Source organism: Muntiacus reevesi, chromosome 22 (assembly GCF_963930625.1).
Source record: "Muntiacus reevesi chromosome 22, mMunRee1.1, whole genome shotgun sequence".
NCBI classification, from domain to species: Eukaryota; Metazoa; Chordata; class Mammalia; order Artiodactyla; family Cervidae; genus Muntiacus; species Muntiacus reevesi.
The window spans coordinates 27,303,631-27,330,491 of NC_089270.1; the positions used below are offsets into that span (position 1 = coordinate 27,303,631).

Below are 26,861 nucleotides of genomic sequence, written 5' to 3' on the forward strand. Positions count from 1 at the left end.
TGCCAGTATATCGGTTACTTTATTTCCTTACATTCCAAATAGGATGACTTGCTAATAATTAACAGCACAAGGATTATTTGCGTTTTATGTTCAAGGACACAGACCTTCTTTGGGTGGAAAAAGGGGAGGGGGGGATGAAACTTGCAAACTCATCCCATTTTGCAAATATAACAAATATTCTTCTCAAACTACAGGCATTCAAGAATGTGACTTTTCCCTAAATTGCACAACAGAGGTTAACAGGGCCATAGATAAAATGGCATCAGACTTTGTATGTAATTCAACTAAATGCACAAATTCATTACTGCCTTATAATCAGAAGGACAGTACAATGTCATGGTTCAACAGGAGGGCTTGGGGACCAGGTTTGAATTTTTGCCCTGCCACTTAGCTACAAAACTTTGGACAAGTTGTTTAACTTTTCTGGGCTTTATTTTCATCATCTACAATATAAGGAGACTGATAGAATTCTTTCATGATTAAATAAACTATGGAGCATAAACAGCTAAGAAAAGAGCCTTGCACAGAGTGGCACTTAATAGATGGGAGTTTTATTTATTCATTCAACAAAAAGATGAAGTGGGCATACCAGGCACTGTTCTTTGGTGGGAATAATTAGCAACAAGTAACATGTATCACCCCTGTTCGCGCTGAATTTATCATCTAACGGGAGAGACAGAGAGTTATCATCAGCAGTCACAACATCGTGCAATGTACTGTGCTACATCACTCAGTCGTGTCCAACTTTTTGCGACCCCATGGACTGCAACCCACCAGGCTCCTCTGTCCATGGGGATTCTCCAGGCAAGAATACTGGAGAGGCTTGCCATGCCCTCCTCCAGGGGATCTTCCCAACCCAGGGAAGTCCACACAGTAGAATGGATGCAGTGGTAAGCGGAATGAGAAGAGAAGAGAAACCTCTGACATGTTTGGAGAGCATCAGGGAAGGCTCCCTGGAGAAAGCAATCTCTTAGTAGGGACCAGTAAAAAAACCGGAGGTGAGCCAAAGAAAGGGAGGTAACACTGGGAGACCCGTTAGGAAGTCAGGCAAATGTTGAAAGCAGTGAAAAGGCCCGCAAGTGAGGGCCAGCACAGCATATTTAAGGAACTGGAAGAAATGCAATTGCAATGGAATACGAAGTTAAAAGATGGGGGAACATACTCTATAAAGGGACTTTCTGGCAAAGTGAGCAGGACCACATCTCAAAGACATTTTAAGTCAAGTTTGCACCTCATCCCAAGATAACAGAGTCTGCAAAAGAGATCTAATAAAAATCACAGTTGTGTTTTGAAACAGTCTCTTTGTTACAAAAGGAGACAAGATTGTGATAGGGAGATCCCTTAGAAAACTTTTACAATAATTCAGCCCAAGAAGTGTCCTGGATGAGAGTAGTGCTAATTAGAAATACTGTTGTGGATGAAAGCAGGTGATATGAATGAGCTAACATCAGAAGGACTGACTCAGGAACGTGCGTTCAGTTTTGCATCTACTGAAGTTAAGACAGAGAGACCAGTTCACTCCGGTTTATGCCTGTTGCCATGCTAAGCCGTTTCAGTCTTTGTGACCCCATGGACTGCAGCTCCCCAGGCTCCTCTGTCCATGGGATTCTCCAGGCAAGAACACTGGAGTGGGTTGCCATGCCCTCCTCCAGGCGATCTTCCCAACCCAGGGATTGAACCCACATCTCTTTATGTCTCCTGCATTAGCAGACAGGATTTTTAGCACTAGTGCCACCTTAACTTAGAGTAATTATTAAGCAGAACACCCTGGTTTGCCAGTTTGAAGTAAGATTTATGCTAGAGGAGTTGATGGGCAGTTGAATAGTAATCATCGGCTTATAGATGGTTATCATAACCATGTGATGGGATGAAAAAGACAGATTGTGGTGTAAAGAGGTACCCTGAGGAACACCTAATTTTAAAAGACAAGCCATAAAGAAGAGCTGTGGACCACAGTTTTTCTGCTAACTGCAAACAACCTTTGATGTATATGCGTCATTGCTCAAAGTGTCATCCAAAGTACACAGTTCATGTCAAATATTTCCATTGCTCTAATTTTGACTCTATTTGCTTTTTAATAAATCTATAGTATTGCCCCAAAACAGCATAGGATGGTAAACTGGACTTTTGTATCAGGCAGATGCTGATCTTGGCTGTAACATTTATTAGCCATATGACTTTGGGCAAATAATTTAATCCCTCTGATTCTTAATTTTCACACATATATAATGAAAATGATAATTTTCCCCTCAAACTATTTTGTGTATAGAAGGAATAATGTATTTAAAGTGTCGTATACCTAACAGATATTTTTTAAAATAATTATCACCATTGATTCACATTATAATTAGTGTTAAATATTAGAAGCATTTTTCTTCAAAGTAGTTAAGCTGTACATGAGGTTGCTAGAAAATGCCTTCTATTCAGATGACACTGGCTACTTACTCCTTCTGGGCTCTATTTTGCTCTTTGTTGATTTGACTGGTTAGTTATTTGAAAGTTGAGGGGGGAGCTTAACCTCTCTTCCTCTTCCTCACTGATGCTTCTAAAAAAAATTTATTCTTCTTTAAGGTCTGTATTGGGCTTCTCAGGTGGCGCTAGTTGTAAAGAACCCCTTTGCCAATGCAGAAGAAGTAAGAGACCTGGGTTCGAGTACTGAGTTGGGAAGATCCCCTGGAGGAGGGCATGGCAACCCACTCCAATATTCTTGCCTGGAGAATCCTCATGGACAGAGGAGCCTGGTGGGCTTCAGTCCATGGGGTCGCAAAGAGTTGGACATGACTGAAGCAATTTAGCACACACACACTTACAAGGTCTGTATCAAATAACCTTCCATGAATGTATATCAAATAATCTTCCCCCTAAGGAGAGAAGAATGCGCTCTCTTTGGGCAGCCTGTAACACCTTTTAGGTTGTTTTCTCTTGGTACTTCTCATTTGACCTTACATCACAGGCATTTGCAAGCTTACAAAGTTCTTCCTAAAGAGTGGGCTTCTTGGATTCAAAGACTCATCTTCACAACTCCTGCAATGCCTGGCACAATGCCTGGCACAAAGCAGATCTTCACGTGTAGAAACTGAGGGCCATGGAATCAGATATCCGTAGTCAGGGTTTATGCACTAACTGTAGTCACTCACTCATTTGACATAAATGAATGGCACATCTCTCATACCCTTTCAACCAGACAGCATTCCTGAAATGTTTACATTCATATGTTCTCTGATGGTCAGGGTCCAGAGGCCCTGGCTCAGATTTGGGAAGAGGACAGTGCCAAAGATCCCGGTGAGGAAGCTGATAAGTCTGGAGCTCTTTTGTGATGACATATACTTTCTCTGATGATGAAATGCTTATGACCCATCTCTTCCCAGATGCTGTAGCCAAGGCAGAATATGAGAAATGACAAAGGGGCTCTCTGACCTTATGCCATCATCAGCCTGACTGCGGCACACTCCCTGTCCTTAGCAAAGTGGAGTGATGGCTCATTGTCTTAGGAGCTTCAGAAAAATCCCCTGCATGGTCCACAGGTTTCACGCACTCTAGTAGACTGAAGTTTTCTATCGTCTCAAAGCTCATGTGTTGACGCCCTAACCCACCACTGTGGTAGTATTTGGAGACCCGGCCTTTGGCAACTAATTAGGTTTAGATGAGGTCACTAGTGAGAGGGTTTAGTGTCCTTATAAGAAATGACACCAGAGGGCGCTCTTGCGTTTATGGTCCCTCCCTCCCTCCCTATCTGATTCTATTTGTTTCTCTATTTCTCTCTCCCGCTTGTGAGCATGCAGTGAGAAGGTGACCGTCTGCAAGGCAACTAGTGAGCGCTCACCTGAAACTGAAGCCTGTTAGATATCTATCTTGGAATTTCCAGCAGTCAGAATTATAAGAGAATAAATTTCTGCGGTTCAAGCCACCTAGTTTATGGTATTTTGTTATGGCAGTTCAAACTAAGATATACACACATACACACAGACACACACGTGTAAATATGCATTCTTCTCATAAGACATGCATAGGATAAAAGTAGAATTATTGTCTATTGTTCTTAAGCCAATCACACTGCACCCCAGAACACAGACTACCTCTCTCTAAACAGATTCTCTTTAGAGAACTGTGCCTTTGCTTTTGATGTTCCTGAAAAAGAAGAAAAGTATATGTGCCCTCCAGTACTCTGTAGGAAGTAAGACATTTGTGAGTGGATTGTGCTGTGGACTCATAATTTCTCTCATGAGAAAGGTAATAAATGGGCCAGAGCACCTCTGCATTCCCATCCTCAATACCTCATGATGGTTCTTGCACTGAATCAGTTTTGCCTCAAGCCATGCGTCTGTTGTCCACCCCATCACAAAGTGAGGGAACCCAGCTCTCTTTTCCAGGACTGTTCTATGGTAGAAGAGCCGATCCCTCAGCACTGGGAAGAAGCGGTGGAGTGAATCTCTGAATATGGTTGTGGTGTTCCACATGTTTTTCCTTGTTGCAATTTAAAAAAGAAACCAAGGGAACATCTTTCCGATAGCAGAGGCATTCTTAGTCTGGGCACATATTCTTCCTGCCAGCCTCTAGCACTACCTCAGCAGTCTGCTCCCTTTTAACTTCTGCTCTAGTGCCTCGTTCTCAGCCCAGTGACATGGGCCAACCCTATTAGAAACTTCGGGGTGTTCATCTGCCTTATTGGTGTCCCCTTCATCCCTGGAAGATGTCTGTGACTCCTAATACTCGACTATGTGGCATTTCAGATTATGATTCCATCCAAGGTCCTGCTTTCCTTCCCTCTGGCAAAGGGTGAGATTTGTCCAGGGTCCTGTGGCTGTGGAGAGGGGGCATGAGAGATGCTGAGGGCCGTCTGTGTTGAGTAGGACCTGCTGCTGACAAGGACGGTCGCCCTCAGGACCCTGCTTCCACCCCAGTGGCGGGGCACTGAAGCTGAGGGCAGAGTCTCTGCCCCCCCTCCCACCAGCTTGGCACCAAGGAAGCCAGCAGGGCCCGAGACCATTTCCAGAATGTCCCCTCCCAGGCTCCATCTCGTCCCCTACAGCTTTTCAGCTGCTGGCCGCCTACGCTGTCCCCCATCAGGACAGACTTGACGCTACAGGGTGTTCTCTGCCATACCCCAGCCTGGCCCCACCTCGCCACCAACCTCTTGTCCCCGACCTCAGGCTCAGGGGAGTCCCACCCTGGTGCTCCTGGGGGCCCCGGCCCCAGGTGGGAACGCGGGGTCGGTCACCAGGGGTCCCCTGGCCAGGCTCGCACTCGCTTTGTGCACCATCTCACTCGGCTGTGGCGGTCTTCTCTGACACCAGCCCGACTCAGGAAGGCCACAGAGCTGCCCCCAGTGTCCAGACCCAAGCCTTCCTCTCTGAGGAGGAGAGGATCCTGGCCCTTCCCGAGTCCTGACACCCAGAGCAGGGCCTGCAGGCACGTGGTCTTCCTCTCAGCAACATGGGGCTCACTTTACTGGTTAAAGAAAATAAAGCGTGCTGTGCCATTAATTTTTTTTTTTTTTTTGCCATTTTTTTTGTTTGTTTTTTTGCCGTTATTTTTATAACCGCATCAGTGTTTGTAATTTAAAGTATGTGTTGTACGGAAAGTGTGTATTTCAACAAGTGGTTTTCTGCACATCTGGGAAAAAAGTGCCACGTTATTCCACCTGAAGGGGGTGAAGGTTCAGCCCATCCAAACAGGATGGACTTCTCTCTGTCACTTACAACACCCCCTGGGGCCCCACTTAATGCTGCTCCTAAATTCACTTCTCTTGAGAGTCTTAAGGCCAGATTTTTTAAGGAACTAGTTCCTAGGGTCCAGAAATCAACTGACTAAGTCAATGAATGAAGGTTCAGTACTGTGTATAACATCTTAATTTTTTACCAGAAAATTTCACCTTCTAACTCTTGCACTTCCTCAATCCAATATATCTCATTTACTACTTGACTTTTGTATAGACTTCCTATCTTCTCTTCCAAAAATGCTTCTCCACACTTGTTAAACTTCTTACACACTTCTTGCATTGTCTTCCTAAACTGTCATTAAATTTCTACAGGATCAGGTTTTTCCTTTTCTAATTCAGTTAATTACCCTAGTCCCTCATCCATGGCTTCACTTTCTGAGGTTTCAGTTACTCAGATCAACTATGGTCCAAAAATATTAAATGGAAAATTCCAGAAATAAATAATCATATGTTTTAAATTGTACACTGCTCCCAGTATCATGACAGGGTCTCATGCCATCCTGCCCCAGACATGAATTATCTCCTTGTCCAGCATATCCCACCCGTCACATCTAGTAACCCTCTCAGTTATCAGGTCAACTATCCTGGGGTCACAGTGCTTGAGTTCAAGTCACTCTTATTTTGCTTAACTATCACCCTACAGTGCAAGAGTAGTGATGCTGACAATTGGGATCCATCAAAGAAAAGCCATTAATGATTCCTGAAAGTGAAAAGGTAAAAGTTCTCAAGGTAAGAAAAACAATCGTATGCTGAGGGTGTTAAGATCTATGTTAGGGATATATCTTTCATCTGTGAAATTGAGAAGGAAAAAGAAATTCATGCTGGGTTTGCTGTCACATCTCGAAGTGCAAAAGTTGTGGCCACAGATGGAAAAGGCATAAAAGTAGTACAATAAAGTACTTTGAGAGGGTAAGACCACATTACAGTATATTGTAATAATTTTTCTTATTACTGTTAATCCCCTACTGTGCCTAATTTATAAATTGATCTTTCTTATAAGTATGTAAGTACAAGAAAAAACCTAGTATATATAAGAAATATTAGTATATATAAGATATATCTGCAGTTAAGTCATCCACTGGGAGTCATGGGATCTATACCCTGCAGATACAAGGGGACTTATTGTATCCTTACAATCATCTCTATCTTCTTGGTCTCCACATTTATTATTCAGCCCTAGTATATAGGCAAAAGCCATGCTTTATATGCCTTACCTATACCACAGTTCCTATTCTTTTATCCAGAATTATCATAATATTAAAATATTACTTTGAATGCTTATAATCCACAACTCAGAACAGTATTAATGCTTCTTTTACGTAATTAACCCATAAGGAACTAGAAGTCCTGCACTGAAATGGGGAAGAGAGAACAGTGGGACTTTTACACACCTACACAATTCTCAGATGGCAATACATCTTTGAAAAATAACAGTCATGGACAGTTATGTTAGATTCTTTTCATTTTTTATTAATTGCAGCACAAACAAAAGAAGCAAAATATTTAAAGAAATTTATGTTCTTTAGAAAGGGTGTTGGTTTAACACCAACAGAAAAGAAAAACAGATGGATAAGTTCTGAGTTTTCATTTCTCTTTTTTTCCTCTTACTCTCAGGGTAGGCTGAAAAACAGAAGATAAATATAATTACTATTTACAAAATGGCATATGCTTTTTCAAATATATTCAAATGAACACCAGATTGCTTAGATTGTCTTTCTATTTCCACCAATGAAAACAATTCAAGCCTGTCCTAGACTCATAGCAGTTGAATTCTTCTGCTAGGCAAGGGGAAAGGACAGAGCAATAAGGTTTGTAAAGCTCTCTCTTCGTCATGATGTCATCAGGGTTGAACATTGTAACATCAGCTTTTCATCATTAATTCCCAGAGTCATTTACTTAACAACTACTCTTTTTTGGCCACACCATGCATCACAGCTTGCGTGATCTTAGTTCCCTAACCAGGGATCGAACCTGTGTCCCCTGCAGTGGAATTGTGGAGTCATAAGTATTGGATCACCAGGGAATACCTGACACCTACTTCTTACCTAAGTTAATTACAAACAAAAAAGTTGCCTTCTCAAAGTTAGACCTCTAGGAAGAAAATCTTGCCATTTAGGACTGAAACAAATCACATTTTGAAATGCCCCCATTTGCAAAGATATGAAGCTATTTCCTGTCCTGAATGCACAAAATATAGGTATTAGCATATAGGCAAAGAACAAGTTAAAACAAGATAAACATCACAGTCAGTTTGAAAAATATAAAAATAATTCATGCTAAAGAACAGTTGAGCAACCTGTTTCATAAATGAAGTTCCATTCTATTTTTTAACTTCCCCCACCATACTAAAATGGGTTAAACACATTTATGTTCAAACATACGAGTTTTATAGTGAGCCTTTTTGTCATAAGAGAAATTCTCTTAAGACTTAGCATCTTGACACACTGGAAACTTCATAGCAAATTATTTACTTGTAGTAGAAGTTCACACAAGGTAGACCTCTCATATTTGCCAATGAAATGAATTTGCTTTTGAGCTATTTGGTTGAGCCATGTGAAATCATTGATATGCAACTGTTTTTGTGCACATGAAAATGCACTTTCATACAATTCAGCCTGTTACCCACAGGGTCCCACTGCTGAGCCAGTACTTAGTAGAATGACTCTGTCTTCCGTGTCATATTAGGGAAGAACAAGATAGTGGTTAATTCTCAAGCTCTGGTGTGGATTTTTAATTTTGGCTCCACCTCACTGATTGGATGGTCTTTGGGTAAATTACTTAACCTATGCCTTGATCTATACTTTTCTTTTCTCATCTGCAAAATGGGAATAACTGTTATATTACTAATATATAATATTATATATTATATAACTCAGGCAACTATTTTGAGAATTAAAGTGTATATATATATTATATATATATATATAATGAGTTTAGAATAGTGGCTGGCATTAATCAGTTGATCTTTGCTATTTGAATAACTAGGGGCTTCCCAGGTAGTACTAGGGGTAAAGAATCCTCCTGCCAATACAGAAGACATAAACAGACGCTGATCCAATCCCTGGCCCGGGAAGATTCCCTGCAGGAGGAAACAGCAACCCACTCCAGTATTCTTGCCCGGAGAATCCCTCGGACAGAGGAGTCTGATGGGCTTCAGTCCATAGGGTCGCAAAGAGTCAGACACAACTAAAGTGACTTAGCATGCATGCCTGCATATTAATTACTTTTTTTTTTTAATAATTCCATTTACTTATTTATGTTTGGCTGTGCTGGGTCTCTGCCGCTCAGGCTTTACCCCAGCAGAGAGGCGGGGCAGCTCTCTAGTTGCAACCTGCAGGCCCCTCATTGCCGTGGCTTCTCTTGCACTGGAGCACAGGCTCTCGGGTGCACAGGCTCCGGTAGTTGCGGCTCCCAGGCTTTAGAGAACAGGCTCAATAGCTGTGGTGCACGGGCTTAGTTTCCGCAGCACGGGGGATCTCCCTGGATCAGAGACTGAACCCACGTTTTCTGCATTGGCAGGCAAATTCTTCACCCCTGAGCCACCAGGGAAGCCCTATATAATTACTTGTTTAAAAAAATCTAACGTATAGTTCCTGGAGGAGGGCATGGCAACCCACTCCAGTATCCTTGCCTGGAGAATCCCCATGGACAGAGAAACCTCGTGGACCACAGTCCACGGGGTCGCAAAGAGTCGGACACGACTGAGTGATTAACTAGAGAAAAGTATAGTTACCTGAGATGCTTGTGGTTGTGTCATGTTTAGGCTAAGGATGTTTGAGTTGAAGCAACAAGTTTTGGACCCTAAATACAAAGAAATGACAGATATGGGAGAAATATTAGCATCACTGTTAGGATTTTTTAAAAGTAACATTTATACAGCCATTGGTGATTACAAAGTAATTTTTCATACATCACATCCTTTAATAACAGTTCAGTACTAGACTCTCCAGAAGGAGGCTCCCTGATATGCCCCCAAAGGAATAAAATATTGTCAAGTCCTCGGGGGAAATATTAAATGACTCACACATTTAAATAGAAATTTCCCCTGTAACCTGTAAAATCAACTATTCAAATTCAACCAAATCACAAATTGCCATTCTCAAGAAAATGTTAAACTAAATTAAGTTTTGGTTTGATGATGTCTCTACCAAAAGATTTCAGGCTTTAGAAATATTTCTGTCTAAATTCATAAACAGACAACTTTGGACACAGAACAAATATTAAAACACAACTACAGTGCAGCAAGAAATTAAAAAAAAAATATTTCAGTCATTTGGTAAGACAATTGTATGAAGAATAAGATTCCTGTTCCACACACACATAATCTCTTTCGGGTACTTAAAAGACTAACCCCTGGCTTGACCAAATGCAACAGCAAAGGAAATTAGACATATTAAAGTGAAGACAACACCAGTACCTCCACAGCAAAGCAGGCATCTTTGTCAACAGCTGCACAGCACTTGTCTACAAAAGCCACGAAATTCTCCATAACGGTCTTCAGTTGTTCATCCGTGGCCTTGGGCTTGTGTTTCAACAGCTCAACAAGCGCACTGCATTTGAATAAAAACAAACAACAAAAACCAGAAAGAAATGCACTCACTGAAGGAAAATGGAGACGGTAAGAATGGGAGCGATGCTGCTTAATATTCTAAGTCTCAGAGCCAGACAGCTCTGGATTCGAGGCCCAGGCGTACCATTATAAGCTTCAGTATTCTCACTTGCATAATGAGAATAAAATCCACCTTCACAGGGTGGGTGGAAGGATCAAATTAAGTAATCAATGTAAATTGCTCAACATTTGTAGTGTCAATATATCTCAACAAATGGTTCTTCAGTAAATCACTGGAAAGGATGATGTCATTGCATGCATATGTTATCTGATTTGGGGAGTTATGCCATATGGAATTGTATAAATTTCAGAGCTAAAAATAATTCTTAAAAATGTACTTATCCTGGACTCCATTTTAAAAGTTTCTGATCTGAGAATCTTTCTCTTGGTATTTTGCAATTCGCCCCATTCAAAGTTAATAACAATCCTGACCCAGGGATTGAACCCAGGTCTCCTGCATTGCAGGCAGAGTTTTTAACTCCTGAACCACCAGGGAAGCCCTAATAATATAGAAGTCATAGGAAATGAAACTATCCAATTCAAGGGAGCTGGTGGTTCTCTTTCTTTGACATCTGCAGAGACAGTAGTGCTAGAGAAAGAGTCATATGAGCATAGTAGGTTTTACAATATTTCTTTAAAGTCTAGATCCATGATCAGAAGCCACCAGAGGTAATAGCAACTGCATGCTGCTAAATTTCTTGCAATTATAACCCCTTGTGACCACAGTAAAGAATCAAGGGAATCAAGCCTCTGAACTTGAAATGCCCAATGTTTTTAATCCAAGTTCCATTCTCAAAGTTAGATCTTAAGGGGAAGTTGATACAGAACAAACTGAAAATAACTATTCATGCCCAGAATTAAATTCTCATATAATTTCTACTGACTAATTTGCTATCTACAAAATTGCATCAGTTAATTGTTCAGCTTATTCTACTGGACTAGCCTAAGATATAATTCTGCTGCAGCTTTTATCCATTATTCTGAATGGTCTGTGGCAAGATGGTGAGGTTTTTTTTTTTTTCTTTTGCTAAGAAAACAAAAGGCTATCCATTTTATTCTTGACACTTTTATCTGCTTAACATGGTCAATACTTTTGTATTTCAGGTGCATAATCACTATTTCAGAGAAAGCTGCTCCTTTACAGTTCTCACTATCAAGACTCCCAACACAAAGAGTAGTGAAATACTCCTCACGTTTGTTTCTTGATTTGTTTCTCCGCATCGGTAACGGTGCATATGTCTGCATGGAAGGTGAACAATTTCTCATCAAAGGCTTTGGGTACATATGTTTCGTCAAGTGTCAGAGCAGAGAAACATGGTCGTCTGTTCACCAGCGACTCCGTGCAGCATTTGGTGACTTTTTCGCTCACTGGTGTCTTCTCATGCAACACGCACAACCGGTTCAGGACCAAGCTCAGCTAAAAACAGGCATGAACACAGAAGCTCAAAGAAAGCATTAATGAAAGGTTTTCCACGAACTCCTCCCTTCCCCTGGACCGAAACAGATGCTATCTTCTAACTCACAGCATTGAATCCAAGGTTGATTTGAGGCAACGATTTACTTTAAAACCACAGGTAAAAAGGGACTTTGAAAAATCTTCTCAGCTAAATATGTCTACATTTTAGGAATAATGTATTTGAGAAAATAATTGAGTACATAATTTAAGATGAGTCCTGAGATATGTTTTGGAGTAGGGAAGAAATAGTCTTATACTGATCCATTAAAGAAAAAAAAACCAAAAAAGTAAATAAAAATTTAGAAAATGCCGGGATGGAACATTAAAAATTCATGACATTTTTTCAAAACAATTTATCACTTTTGGAATCTTACTTAAATCCTCTGATGGTCAAGATAATACAGGCAACCAAATCCTGGTTGCTACTACCAGATACACAACACACACACACACACACACATACATGCACAAGTAAAAGCCAGCACTTTCACTTGCTTCCGAAAGTTTTGTCAACATTTAAAGGCAAAACTTCGTCCCTATTGACAGTTCTATTCTAAAAGACTCACATAGTCTTCAGTACAGGACATTCTTTCTGATTCAGGCTTTGTACAACATTTGGTGCCCACTCTTCCTAGGCTTCTTGAGACCTCCACGAGAGTTGGAGTTGACACTTGGGGTACTTTCTTGGTGTAACGAACTATGAGCCTGTAACAACATAATCCATGTGTTTTCAGTCAGACAAGAAACTCTTTTTCTAACACATGAGGTCAAGCAGAGAACACTTAGCCAAAATCCACCAAGAAGGTTTCCAGGGAAGACCTATTCCATTCATAAATTGTCTTCATCTTCACATGGGCGGAATAATGTGGGTGAAGACCTTGTCCTGAGCCAATAAGTAACCTAGCTTTGGATTCCACCTGTGCTATACAATCTTAGGAAAGTGGCTTACTTTATTATAATTCAGTGACATGAAAATACTTTATAATTGCTTCTTTCTTTCAATAAAACCTACTAAGAGCTTAATACACATCAGTACTGTCCTAAATTTGAAAGATATGGATGAATTTTTCTCACCTATAAAACAGAAGGAAATACACCTGTCTCAAAAAGGATGGTGCAAGGACTACATGAAAAGAAACAAAGCATGCAATCAGCCTGACATGGTATCTAGCATGTAATAATCACTTACTAAGAATGCGAGGTCATGTATGGATGTGAGAGTCGGACTGTGAAGAAAGCTAAGTGCCGAAAAATTGATGCTTTTGAACTGTGGTGTTGGAGAAGACTCTTGAGAGTCCCTTGGACTGCAAGGAGATCCAGCCAGTCCATCCTAAAGGAGATCAGTCCTGGGTGTTCATTGGAAGGACTGATGCTGAAGCTGAAACTCCAATACTTTGGCCATCTCATGCGAAGAGTTGACTCATCGGAAAAGACCCTGATGCTGGGAGGGATTGAGGGGAGGAGAAGGAGACGACAGAGGATGAGATGGCTGGATGGCATCACCAACTCGATGGGCATGAGTTTGAGTTAACTCCGGGAGTTGGTGATGGACAGGTAGGCCTGGAGTGCTGCGATTCATGGGGTCGCAAAGAGTCAGACACAACTGAACAACTGACTGACTGACTGACTGAAGAATGCTAATCACTATTGAAAGTCAGTGTATGACCATAAGCTACTCAAGGGATGAGACAGTGGTAACAGGTGTAAGTTGAAAAATAAATATCAACTAAATGGTGTGCCCCTTCCTATCTTAACTTCCACAGATAAGACTCTATTTAATCAGAACATTAGTCTATCACCTTATTGAGCTACAGCCACTGAAGACTTATTTTCTGCTCTGTAAAGCATTGTTTGTATTTTGTTCACTCATAAACTATTTCTTAATTGTCAAACAGCATCCTCAGTTCCTATAACCCAATATTTGATATTTTTCCTCCAAGATTTGAGCCCAATTTTTTAAACTGCACTCAAATATAGGCTCTTCACCCCATCAACTATTTTATCTCATTTTCTCTGGTCTTTCTTGATGGAGAATGATTAGAAATAAGACTTTACTTTCAAAACTAAAAGTTCTATGATAGATGCTTTATGGAATATCATCTTAAATATTTACTAAATGAACAGGAAAAATTAGCCAATAAGCAAATATACTTACGCATTTTGGAATCCATACTCTCCAACTTTTTCGAATAGGTCACAGTTTTGTTTGATTAAATTCTGAGGCTCATCCACAAGATGGTTAAGTTTGTCAAACTGAAAAAGAAAAGAATTGTGCTTACAACATTCTATATTAGGAAGAGATGCAGGTCGTTTTTCATCCTTCTAGGTAGAATGAGATCCTTCCTCTTCTCTGCCCAAAGTCATGCATATAATAGCTTTTTGATGTCAAACCTATTATATGTCCAAACTGCTTATTTGGTAAGACTGTATGAGTGATTAAGAACATTCAAACTCTGGAGTGCAACTCCTAGTGTTTAAGCCAGAGAATTGCTCTGTAAACCTCCTGAGCTCATGAAATTAAAACAGAGTCTGGGATATGGTAAAAACCTAATAAATGGTGGCTACGGGCTTCCCTGGTACTCAGTCAATAAAGAATTTGCCTGCAGTGCTGGAGACCTGGGTTCAATCCCTGGATCAGGAAGATCCCCTGGAGAAGGAAATAGCAATTCACTCCAGTATTCTTGCCTGGAAAATCCTATGAACAGAGGAGCTTGGTGGACTACAGTCCATAGGGTTGCAAGAGTCGGACATGATTTAGCAACTAAGGCATCAAACCACCACGTAATTATAAATACTCATCATTATTCAGCCATCTCTGCAGTTGGATCCCGAGCTCTCTGAGGTAAGAGATTTTGTCTTGGTCATCAATTCTTGTGTGCTGTTAAGTCACTTCAGTCGTGTCCGACTCTGTGCGACCCCATAGACGGCAGCCCATCAGGCTTCCCCGTCCCTGGGATTCTCCAGGCAAGGACACTGGAGTGGGCTGCCATTTCCTTCTCCAGTGCATGAAAGTGAAAAGTGAAAGTGAAGTCGCTCAGTCACGTCCGACTCTTAGGCGACCCCATGGACTGTAGCCTACCAGGTTCCTCCATCCATGGGATTTTCCAGGCAAGAGTACTGGAGTGGGTTGCCATTGCCTCCTCTGCAGTTCTTGTGTGGCACTTGGCATATAGCCAGTTTCTAGATTGAGGAAAAAATTCTTAAATTTGAAAACCTCTGATTCTTAAATTTGAAAACCACTCTATGTACTGCTGCTGCTGCTGCTGCTAAGTCGCCTCAGCTGTGTCCAACTCTGTGCGACCCCATAGACGGCAGCCCATCAGGCTTCCCCGTCCCTGGGATTCTCCAGGCAAGAACACTGGAGTGGGTTGCCATTTCCTTCTTCAATGCATGAAAGGAAAAGTGAAAGTTAAGCGCTTAGTCATGTCTGACTCAGTGACCCCATAGACTACAGCCTATCAGGCTCCTCTGTCCATGGGATTTTCCAGGCGAGAGTACTGGAGTGGGGTGCCATTGCCTTCTCCAACTCCATGTACTAGGAGTGCTAAATATCTCAAATACGAGCTATTTGCTAAATATTTGCTGTTGCTGTTGTTTAGTCGCTCAGTCATCTCTGACTCTTTGCAACCCCGTGGACTGCAGCACACCAGGCTTCCCTGTCCTTCACTATCTCCCAGAGGTTGCTCAAACTCATGTTCACTGAGTCAATGATGCCATCCAACCACCTCATCTTCTGTCACCCCCTCCCCCCTTTGCCCTCAGTCTTTCCCAGCATCAGGGTCTCTTCCAATATGCTAAAATCTTATCTTAGCATAGCTAAATATGCTAAAAATTCTTGAAGCAGATTTCTTCCCCTTATTCAATTTCTTTTAAAACCATTCCTAAACTGTTTCAAAAGAGATTTGAAAATATTCTACATCAATAGATTTCACCATCTTCCCTAAGATATTAATTCTTGATTATTTAATAAAACTTGAAAACAGGTTAACCTTCTTTATATCTAAGTTAAATTCCTTTTAATTAACATCTAAGTTTACCTTATTTTGTTCTCAGGAGTCTAAAAAGGAAAAAAATGCATGGTCAAGATTTTGTAAAATTAAGAGAGTGCTCTCTTTGACCTTTCTTTTTCATTGAAGGTTATTATTCCTATAATGTTTACAGGCACAGAACTGAAATCGTCTTAAGGAGAGATCTACATTGCACAATATGACAATCCGGCATCACTTTTCTTTCCTGTTATTGGAACCATCAATCAAAGAGCTACATATTTTCCTTCCAGAAACTTACCACTGTGGCATAGCATGCATGTGGGTCAGCTTTGGCACAGCAGTCCTCCAGTGTGGCTTCATATTCCTTAGCAACTCTCAATAGCACTGAGACAGCGTACTCAGGATGCCTTCTTGAATACTCATACAAAAACCTAATTAAGATGACAATAAAATAGATTTTGTTGGACAAATGAGCAAGAAAAACCACATAATTAACCACAAATGTAAATCATATCCTAAAGGTCTGAATTGGACTGAACCCTGTGCAGTTAAGGACTAAGGGCTTGAAGGTTCAGCTATCAAATCCTGACTCCACCACTTGTTTTATTATATCTCCTTAGGTGACTTATTACAATTATTGAGCCTTGGTTTCCTCCTCTATGGAATGGGGATGATAACAGTATGTCTCAGAAGGTGAACTGTGAGAAATACACGATGTAATCTATGCAAAACACATGCTGTTGGGCACGTATTGTTTAATGAATGACACTTGTTACTATTAGGTACATCTTGTCTGATGTGGACTACACTTCAAAAATGTTCTGATAGATAACTAGAGATATATTCTCAATTTTTCTCTTCTCTGTATGAATAAATTCTTTATGGGTATGTAATTTTATGGAAGATTTAGTGCACAGGATACTATAATTGAGCAATAAAAATTTAAAGTTTATCAGCACACTTACTGATTTTATATGATCATTGATTTTGTCATTTAATTGTATGCTGCCTTGCATGCTACTGGACTCTGGTCTTTTCAACCAAACCTGACTCATTTTCATCTTAAAGCACCTGGTGACAGATTCCATACTTTAAGTTCTTTGCTGGCATCAGATAGATAGATAGATAGATAGACAGATTTAGAGACATAAAGATGTATTACATATATTCACACATATATAAGTCCTAGAAATACACTTTGAATGAATGCATGAATGAATAATATATATAATTTAAATGTAAGCAAAATATTTCTATATGTATTTCCAGAAATATTCCTAAGGAGTCAGGAATGGGAGTAAAAGTAAATTTTTATTATTCCATTGTACTCTATTGATAGAGCATCTGCCATAAGCATGTATTATTTTATGACAATTTTTAAAGTCAATTTTTCCAAAAAAAGCTTAAAGGCTGGGAGAGGAAAGAATAAAAAACATTGCAGGCAACATGAAAATTGTAGCAATTCCAAAGAAAAGCCCAGAATAATTTCCTAAATTCCAAGATCATATAAAACTATGAAAGAATCATTTCTTATCCACTTACGTGCCCAGGAAGACATCTTTTGCTTCCTGATAGTTTTTGCAAACCTCCTTATCTTCAGCAAAGTCAGCAGTTATTGGGGGCAGGTTTTCAGGTACAGCATCTCTTTCTATCTCAGCAATGCAGTGGGATTTTTCCAACAGAGGCTTATCACAGCATTCCTTCAGTTTACTAGAGAGTGTATCTTGATTATCACATATGTACTTGGCAAGATCTGCCTACAAGCAAGTTGGTGAAAAATGTTCAGTGTAAATTGACATTCCTGTGCTTCCTCCCCAGACTTCTACTATGTTGACAGAACACATTCATTGTGTTCTAAGACCACACTTATACCAGCATGCCTTCTGTGAACATTTTCAGTCTGTTGCTGCTAAGCCTAGAGGCACAGATAAAACTAACTACTAAAACATGATTGGAAAAAACTAGTCTTAATAGAGGCTCATGTCAGTTATTTATTAACTTTATATTCCTACTTTTAAAACACTTAAGTTTTTATTTTACTTATTTATTTTTAAACACTTAAATTTTTAAATTAAAACTCAATAGGGTCTTTCCAAATATCCCCTTAAATTAAGTGCAGGCATCTTGAAACCAAATAACCGAATAAAGCGCTAGAGATTTTTGAAAATTTAGTCAAGATCATGGTCACAGACCCCACTTATACATGTAAAATATCTGCCTTAACGTTTTCAGAAAGTGTCCTGCGAGCTTAGGATTCTTGCATTTTGTCAGTTTGAGAGAAAAAGATGTCGTTCCAAATATTTGTATTTTTTAACATAGGGAGTTAATTAAGAGAGAACATACAGGGGAAAATTGCATGATTTCCAAAGCTCTCTTAAGGTTCCAGCCTTTCTCCAACTCCTCCCACCTCCTCAAAAGTCCTCTTAGAGATCTACCTTTGTGACTGTCCTACTTCAGCTTTAGCAATTTGATCTCAGAATTTGAATGAAAGGGATTATAAATTATAAATGAGTTTATTAGGTCATTTAGTGAATAAGATATCAGAGAGAAAGAAAGAGGGAGGGAGGGCAGAAGGACGGAAAACGGGCAGGATTGAGTAGACCGATCAGAGAAATCAATCTCAAACCACTCTCAGTTGTTCTGATGCTAAACAAACTGATTCTACCAAGTTAAGCAAGTGTGTTACCATAAAGCATACTGAGGATTCCTTACCCTGTCATCTGCACATTCAAGAAGGTCCCCATGACAGCATTCTTTGTGGACTTTTGTGAGATCTGTCACTATCTTGGTAACCTCGGCAAAGTCAGCCTTGGGAAATTTCTGGCTCAGGCGAGCTACTGCCCTAAAAAGAAAATTCGCCCATCAAAATATTATTAACAGGCAACATTTTACGTGAAAGCACTAGGAAAGTACTACATATAACTAGAAAATTTAGGCTCAAATAGCATACAGAAATAATTTGTAAGATACATTAGCTCTTATTTTAATGCTAATTCTGAACCAAATGTTAGAGCAAAATGTTTCCTGAGGGCAGCACATATGGAGGTTAAAAGTCCAGCAATTCATAAAAACAGAAATCAAAGAGGGATTCTAAAAAAGGCAACATGCTGAGAGGCCCCAGGTTTAGAGCCCAGGAATGACTTCCAGATCTGGCTTCATAGCTTAATAATCGTGTGACCCTAAGCCAGTTACTTAGCCTCTGTGAGCTTCAGTCCCCACAGAGTCACAACAACACGCTAAGTCAAAGCATTGTTGTGAGGATTAAATGAGATAATCTTTATGAAAGCATTTTATGAACTGAGAAATGCCATACAAATTCCAGCTACCCCTTTTTTAACTTATTAAGCAAAGCACATTCTTCCTGACTTCTAAAAGTCTCTGAGAAAACAAATTTTGTTAGCTTCTACAAAAATTAAAGAGTTTTGATTCAGCAAACTTTTACCAAGAAATTGATTCAGCATAATCTCTAAACTCATTGATAAGATGTAAAACCTAATATCCACAGCTTTCTCAAATCATTTCAGAGTCATTGAAATCAGATAAAAGACACTTCCTCCCCAAAACCAATCATACCCTGTTTAACTATGTATCATGTGATGTTAGGGTTGTTTTGTTTAGTGATTTTGTTGATGGTAGGGATGACAGGCAAGATAGTTCAAGTGACAGTTTCTTGAGCGTTTCCAAAATGTCTGTTTTCAATTGATTTTCTGCCCAATGTTGATTTATTATTGACTAGAAAGTAAGGGATTGGTGGTGGGATGGCACGGGTTGCAAAAGGGATCCTTGTTTCAAATATTGAAGGATGCTTCTAGAGCTAGCTAATAATATCAAAACAGAGGCCCGGGCAAAAACAAGAGATTAAGAGCAGAACTGGTGCTACCAGAAAACGAGAAGAAACTTTGATGACTGAAATTAGTTATCAGAACATAAAAAGACAAGCAGACACCTTCAGATAATCGGTTGGAGGGATGGAGGAGAGATAAAATTAGATAAAAGACCCTGACTATAGATCTATAAAAACAGTGGATTATTATACTAAGATCGCAATCATTAAAAAAACATGGGAGTTTAAACACCTGTCCTGGAAGAACAAAAAAGTTGTCCTCTAAATTCTCTGACTACTTAGGGAAAAAAAGGTTAAAAATAATGACAAATTGTCTGTGATGCTCTGGTTTTCATCTCTGTCAAATGTCTACCTTTCAGACAACCAAAAGGATGAATGTGAAAGCACTGTGTAAAATGACATATGATGTACAATTTTGTCAACTGAACCATCATTTACATCATGAAAAAGATGCAAACTAAATCAACATACCATGCTTTTAAAGCTCTTTCTCCGAATTTTTGAATACTGGCACACCTGAATCTCTGTCTGGCAGATGAACCCAGTACTTTTTCTCTCATAGTTTCAATCTGCAAAAAGAAATAATTTGAGGAACATTAGAAAAGAAAATTTATGTGCAGACTACCACTTCTTGAGCTCAGATGAGACTATGCCAAATTAAATCTTAAAGAGAAAATTTAAACCTCTATTCCCAAGTATTCATTATTGGCAAGTGAGTATTTTGTTCTATAGAAAGAAGAAAAGTCAGTCTGGTCATAGTGGAAACTCCAGGTGGTTAAGAACCAGCGTGGAGGTATTGTCAGGGAAAAGGGAATGAAAAGGAAAAGTAGAACAGTGTACACAAATATCCAAGGGAATAGAACTTTGCTGACTTCTTAATTTTGCACGTAATGCATTTTAATCCTTCCTCCACAACTCCCATGACATCAATAAACTCCCTAGAAAAGAGAATGCAGTGTAAATATTTATGGGATGAATCAATAAACCTAGGCTTCTAGATGCAGTTAAATTCTCCCCCACTTTGAATTCTACTCCCCCAATTAAAAAAAAAAAAAAAGTCTCATGAAAAGAAAAACAAAAATGATGTCCTCTTACTGTGCAATTTGAAAAATGAGTTTCTGCATTTCACTATAGCAACTAGCACTACAGAAAGAGGCAGGATATTTAGACACATACACAGTGGCTCCCTCTACCAGATCCACTTTGTAAATCTTATTAGAAGAAGGAAAGTGGAAGATATAGCTTTTCAAAAAAGGTGAAAAGACATAGCCCTTAGTGAAAAAGACGTAGCCCTTCAAAAAAGGTGAAAAGATCTTTGTTTGGGGGAAAGTGGGAGGAGATTAAACCATGTAAAGAAGTTTCTACTGGAGGCTTCAGTTTCCTAAATTTAGCCATAAGATGTCCCCAAACTGAGGTTTGATTATGAATTGGTTCTTCTATTCTTTCTGAAGAATACCTTTGGTAGGAGGCAGGCAGGTTTATCATCAGCTTGGCAGCATTCTTGTAAAACTCCATTATATTTATTAGCATAGTAAAGGAGTTCTGGTGCATAAAAGTAGGGATGTCTTCTGGCAACTTCGTATAGGTATCTAAATTTTTAAACAAAAAAAAAAAAACAGCCACTTTTCTATAGCAGGAACAAATGCATGGCCGGAACATTTGTAATCTACCTTCTCCCCAGAGCCTTCAAAATTCAAAGACTTCTAATTAGCCAATTAAGCTCAATTTGCAAATGATGAACTTGCCTTTGTCATTCTTTAAGTCAGTGAAAAGGCTAAACTCATACATATATATACATATAAATATACACGCATGCATAAAATAGTTTAATTTCAGTGATATGTTATGACTAATTTGAAGTAAATTCTGAGAATGCTAAGTATATACATATATCTTTATAATATCTTAATACATGTCAACTGTCAACTTCAATTATTTTCATACAGATCATATCCTGTTCTACAAAAGATCTTTGATCAACTTTTTCATCATGCAGAATATTGTAGTATGTTATTTGCTACATAAATTACTTATTACATAATAAATAACGATATTTCTTTGAAAATTGTCATTAGGATAAAAGCTTCAAGTCTTAATGATGATAATAATTTCCATAATAGTGATTGTTATAGTGAGTCTTGACTTATTTCATGATTTTTAATTTTGAAGTTTTAAAAAATCAGATTATTTACTTTCCCCAGAACTTCTTTTCATCTGCCTTAAACTCGGTACACAAAGTGTTGGGGTCTGGCTTCAACTTGGGGAGGTCTGGGTTGTCATCTTTGTGTTTCAGGAAGCATTCATTTCTTTCGGGCTCTTGCTTCTCACAGCAGTCGGCCATGTCACCATAGGTTTCACGAAGGGATGCGACTTTACACAGTTCATCTCCAAAGAGAGTGTGCTACATGGGAGAGAGCCCAAAGAATAGTACAAGAAATTAATATCTTGGTAAACCTTGGTTAGCATGTATGTCATATAAAAATCCACTTTTTTCCCCCCTCAGATTTAGAGAGTTTCCCTTGATTTGACCATCTATGGGTGATTACCATAAGAATTAAGTGTCACACTTTTACTTAAAGTGGATAAAACAGAAGGGCAAAAAGAATGCCTTTAAGGAATGAACAGAACTCCTGTTTCCACCTGAGGCTAAAGGCCAGGAGAGAAATCATTATAATAAAAACTCAAGGGAAATTATCCTCTAAGTAGCAATGAATTCACATTAGGGAGGACAGTGTTCAGATAGTTTCTCATTTGATTTACTCCTTTTCGAGAGGTCCAAATTTTTAGTAGAAACCATTCGAAACTGAGGAGTAACACAATCTACTATATATTAGTTGCTACTGTATTAGAATATAATTTTTTGTTCTAGAAATATTTGCCTCAATGCACAGTCCATTAAGTGAATCTTTTCTGTATCAATTAATTTTGATTATGAAGGTAATTATAACTTCATGGGAAATAGACTCAAGACAAAATTTATTAATTTCTTCTAAAATATATTTTTAAAAATTCATATTTAGAGTAATATTATTGTGGGTAGTTAAAGAACTGATTCTGCCTTGAGGCAGAAGTACATATACAGAAAAACAAAAGGAGGAAGTTTTCTGTGATAAACAAAAAATTGCCTTGTCCCAAGAAAGGTATATATAAAGTGGTAAGAGAAATACAGACTTATCTTTGCATTAAGGATCTATCTGAAAATATCACAAGTTCAAAGTCCTGATTTTTTATTGTATGTAAAAATATGAATATCCCTAAAACAAGGAATACATAGCCATACTGTTGTTTTTACCTAGATAACAAGGTAAAAACTATCCTATCACTATTAGTGCCTATGAAAAGAAATTAAACTGTAAATTTAAAAAATGAAACTTCTAAAAATAAAAAATTTCCAAAAACACTATGACTTTTGCGTGTGGTTTCAGTAAAGAAACGTTTTTTTAAAACTGTGAGTAAACTAGAACATCTCTATCATCAAAGAAATTCTATCACTTTTGAGTTTTGCTTACAAGTACAGTCTTTGATAATAATTGAGAAAACTAAAATGAGATATTTTTCTTTTTAAACATTTAAGATTATGTTACAGAAGAAGAAATACTATTCAAAATCAGAATATACTTACAAGTGACTTTTCACAACCTGCATGTGACTCGTCAGCAACACATTCTTTTGCAAAATCAGTTAATTCCTTCACTAATTTTATATGTTCATCAAATGGACACTGCTGGAGATACTGAGAAAAGGCAATCAGTACCCTGAAATAAAGAACACAAAAAAGTGTAGTATAATAAAAAAATTTTAATATACCCTAGGTTCCAGTGCCAAAGAAAGGCAATGACAAAGAATACTCAAACTACCACACAATTGCACTCATCTCACACTCTAGTAAAGTAATGCTCAAAATTCTCCAAGCCAGGCTTCAGCAATACGTGAACCGAGAACTTTCAGATGTTCAAGTTGGTTTTAGAAAAGGCAGAGGAACCAGAGATCAAAATGCAAACATCCTGTGGATCATCGAAAAAGCAAGAGAGTTCCAGAAAAATATCTATTTTTGCTTTATTGACTATGCCAAAGCCTTTGGCTGTGTGGATCACAATAAACTGTGGAAAATTCTGAAAGAGATGGTAATACCAGACCACCAGACCTGCCTCTTGAGAAATCTGTATGCAGGTCAGGAAACAACAGTTAGAACTGGACATGAACAACAGACTGGTTCCAAATAGGAAAAGGAGTATGTCAAGGCTGTATATTGTCACCCAGCTTATTTAACTTATATGCAGAGTACATCATTAGAAATGCTGGGCTGGAAGAAGCACAAGCTGGAATCAAGATTGCTGGGAGAAATATCAATAACTTCAGATATGCAGATGACACCACCCTTATGGCAGAAAGTGAAGAGGAACTAAAAAGCCTCTTGATGAAAGTGAAAGAGGAGAGTGAAAAAGTTGGCTTAAAGCTCAACATTCAGAAAACTAAGATCATGGCATCTGGCCCCATCACTTCATGGGAAATAGATGGGAAGACAATGGAAACAGTGGCTGACTTTATTTTGGGGGGCTCCAAAATCACTGCAGATGGTGATTGCAGCCATGAAATTAAAAGACGCTTACTCCTTGGAAGGAAATTTATGACCAACCTAGACAGCATATTAAAAAGCAGAGACATTACTTTGTCAACAAAGGTCCGTCTAGTCAAGTCTATGGTTTTTCCAGTGGTCATGTATGGATGTGAGAGTTGGACTATAAAGAAAGCTGAGGGCTAAAAATTGATGCTTTTGAACTATGGTGTTGGAGAAGACTCTTGAGAGTCCCTTGGACTGCAAGGAAATCCAACCAGTCCATCCTAAAGGAGATCAGTCCTGGGTGTTCATTGGAACGACTGATGCTGAAGCTGAAACTCCAGTACTTTGGCCACCTCATGCGAAGAGTTGACTCATTGGAAAAGACCCTGATATTGGGAGGGATGAGAGGCAGGAGGAGAAGGGGACGACAGAGAATGAGATGGCTGGATGGCATCACCTACTCGATGGACATGAGTTTGAACTCTGGGTGTTGGTGATGGACAGGGAGGCCTAACGTGCTGCGATTCATGGGGTCACAAAGAGTCAGACACGACTGAGTGACTGAACTGAACTGAACTGAGGGTGCTATGTTAGAAAACAAATAGTGTGTCTGTATATGTTATATATTTTACACACCTTTCTCACGATTATTCAGAGATCCTATTGACGCCAGATGTGATCTGAGGCCTAACCAGGTATATGTGGCTTTCTAATCAAAAAAGATGTATATTTCCAACATGTTTAAATATATGTGTGTGCAGGTCAGTATAGGCATACTATCACATCATCTATGTGAGCAAGCAAGCAAAATGTATTCTAAATAGACCTATTGTTAACCAGGGCATTACACAGGTCCTTCAACTATTTAAAACAAAAAACAAAAAGCATACATACATACACAAATATCTTATTTAATCAGGCAATAGGATGAGACAGACTTTGAAATATGAGCTATTTCCTCACCTTTTACTAGATTAAAAAATATTCAAATTGTCTCAAAAAGTCACAGAAATATTTGCTGGGTAAAGAATTTAGCAAACAAGTTGTGAAAGGAGTCACATAGCAAAATGTTTTCTACCATGTAGCTTATATGAGAGTTCCAGATCTACACTGTCCAAACAGTTTTCATTAGCCACAAGTGACAATATATATTAAAAAAAATTAAAATTAAATACTGTTTATATATATATTTTTTTGGTGTGGGTATTTGGAAAATTTTTCTTTTTTTTTTTTTTTTATTTTTCAGTGGGTTTTGTCTATTTATATTTTTGATTCTCAGTTGCAATTGCCATATTTAAAGTCCTCAATAACCACAGTGGCCAATGGCAACTATATTGGTCAACACTGATATAGACTATTGCCATTGATGCAGAAAATCCTATCGGAGAGTACTGTTCTACAATCTTTGATGATGGGACTACACGGACTTCAAAATTGTAACCAACACTATTAGAAACATTAAATTTAGCTCTTCAATATTTTAACTTACAGGCCTTGGAAATGGTCTTCTCCCAAATCTTTAAACCGATGAGCAATCTCACTCTTGTCTGGAGGGGGAAATGGGAGGAAAAACAAAGATTTGCTTTAAATTCTGAAGAAACAACTGGTTACAATATTATTTTTTATGTTTCTCTCCATTTGACTTGGATATTCATTTGCTCCAAGATATTGAGCTCTGATTCCCTACAGAAAATCTTAAGATGATGATGAAATATTTCTTCTGCATTTAAGCAGAAGAGTTATTTAATCACCAGTGATACTACTTGAAAAATCATTGAAGTCATTACATATTTATAGCTTTATATTCAAACTTGGATAAGACCTAATGCTCTTGCAGTATCTATTAACTGAGAGGATAGTTCGAAATGAAAAATATAAATACAAGTTCTATTTATAAGGTTAAAATCACAAGTTTTGTGTTTTTTGTATAAATTAAAGTACCACAAATAGGCCTTTGGAAACTTGGATTTTTAAATTCTATCTTCGACTATATTTTGTGAAGTTTAAGTCACTCTGCAGAAATTCCTTCATGTACAATAGGAAATTACAGTTACTAAACAATTCTCACTATTTTTTTCACCTAGGATGTTAGAAATATAAGGATAAGGTATCTTCCTAAGGGTTCACAAATACAAAATATAGTTACAGCCTAAAAATAAATGCTAAAGGAAAACTTTCTTCATTAAAGATTCAAGGTTTACTGAAACATTTTTGTCTGGGAAAGAAAAGTTGAACAACTGAAAAATAGAATTCTTACGTGTATCTCGACGAAACACACCCCTGGAATAAGCAGAGCTGAAGAGAAGGAGAAGGGAAAGAAAAGTCACCCACTTCATTGTGCCAAAGTTTTGTGGGATTGATAGAAAAGATAGTATGAATAGAGGGAATCAGTACTAATATACTTCTTTAGCCAATAATTGTAGATTATTAACTAGACTCATCTTTGTATTTCATTGGTTCCTAAGTGATTACAAAATTCATAGCATCCTTGCCAAAAAAATTGTTTGACTGAATCCCTTGCATATGTTTGCCATCTGGAATTTGTTTTTCCACAAGACTTTGTCAATTCAGTAGTTGTGTAAAACACCTTATCAAATTTTACATAAGAGTTTAAATGATTTGTGCCACTACCATGTTCTCTATCTGTGATTTACTATTTGAACATTTTAGTTTTCAATATTTT

The 26,861-nt window shown here is 38.5% G+C and overlaps 1 protein-coding gene across 1 annotated transcript; it reads right to left on the minus strand.

The window, feature by feature from the left end:
- Positions 1-7,201: 7,201 nt before the first annotated feature.
- ALB (albumin) lies at positions 7,202-26,514 on the minus strand. Its single transcript, XM_065914419.1, has 15 exons — positions 26,436-26,514; positions 25,668-25,725; positions 23,240-23,372; positions 21,810-22,018; positions 21,074-21,206; positions 20,089-20,186; positions 18,486-18,615; positions 17,316-17,530; positions 16,072-16,204; positions 13,940-14,037; positions 12,351-12,489; positions 11,522-11,745; positions 10,137-10,269; positions 9,453-9,520; positions 7,202-7,339 (listed from the first exon to the last, which is right to left on the minus strand). The coding sequence occupies exons 1-14, from the start codon at positions 26,512-26,514 to the stop codon at positions 9,479-9,481; spliced, it is 1,824 nt and encodes a 607-aa protein (XP_065770491.1). The 3' UTR covers positions 7,202-7,339; positions 9,453-9,478.
- Between the last annotated feature and the right edge of the window lie 347 nt (positions 26,515-26,861).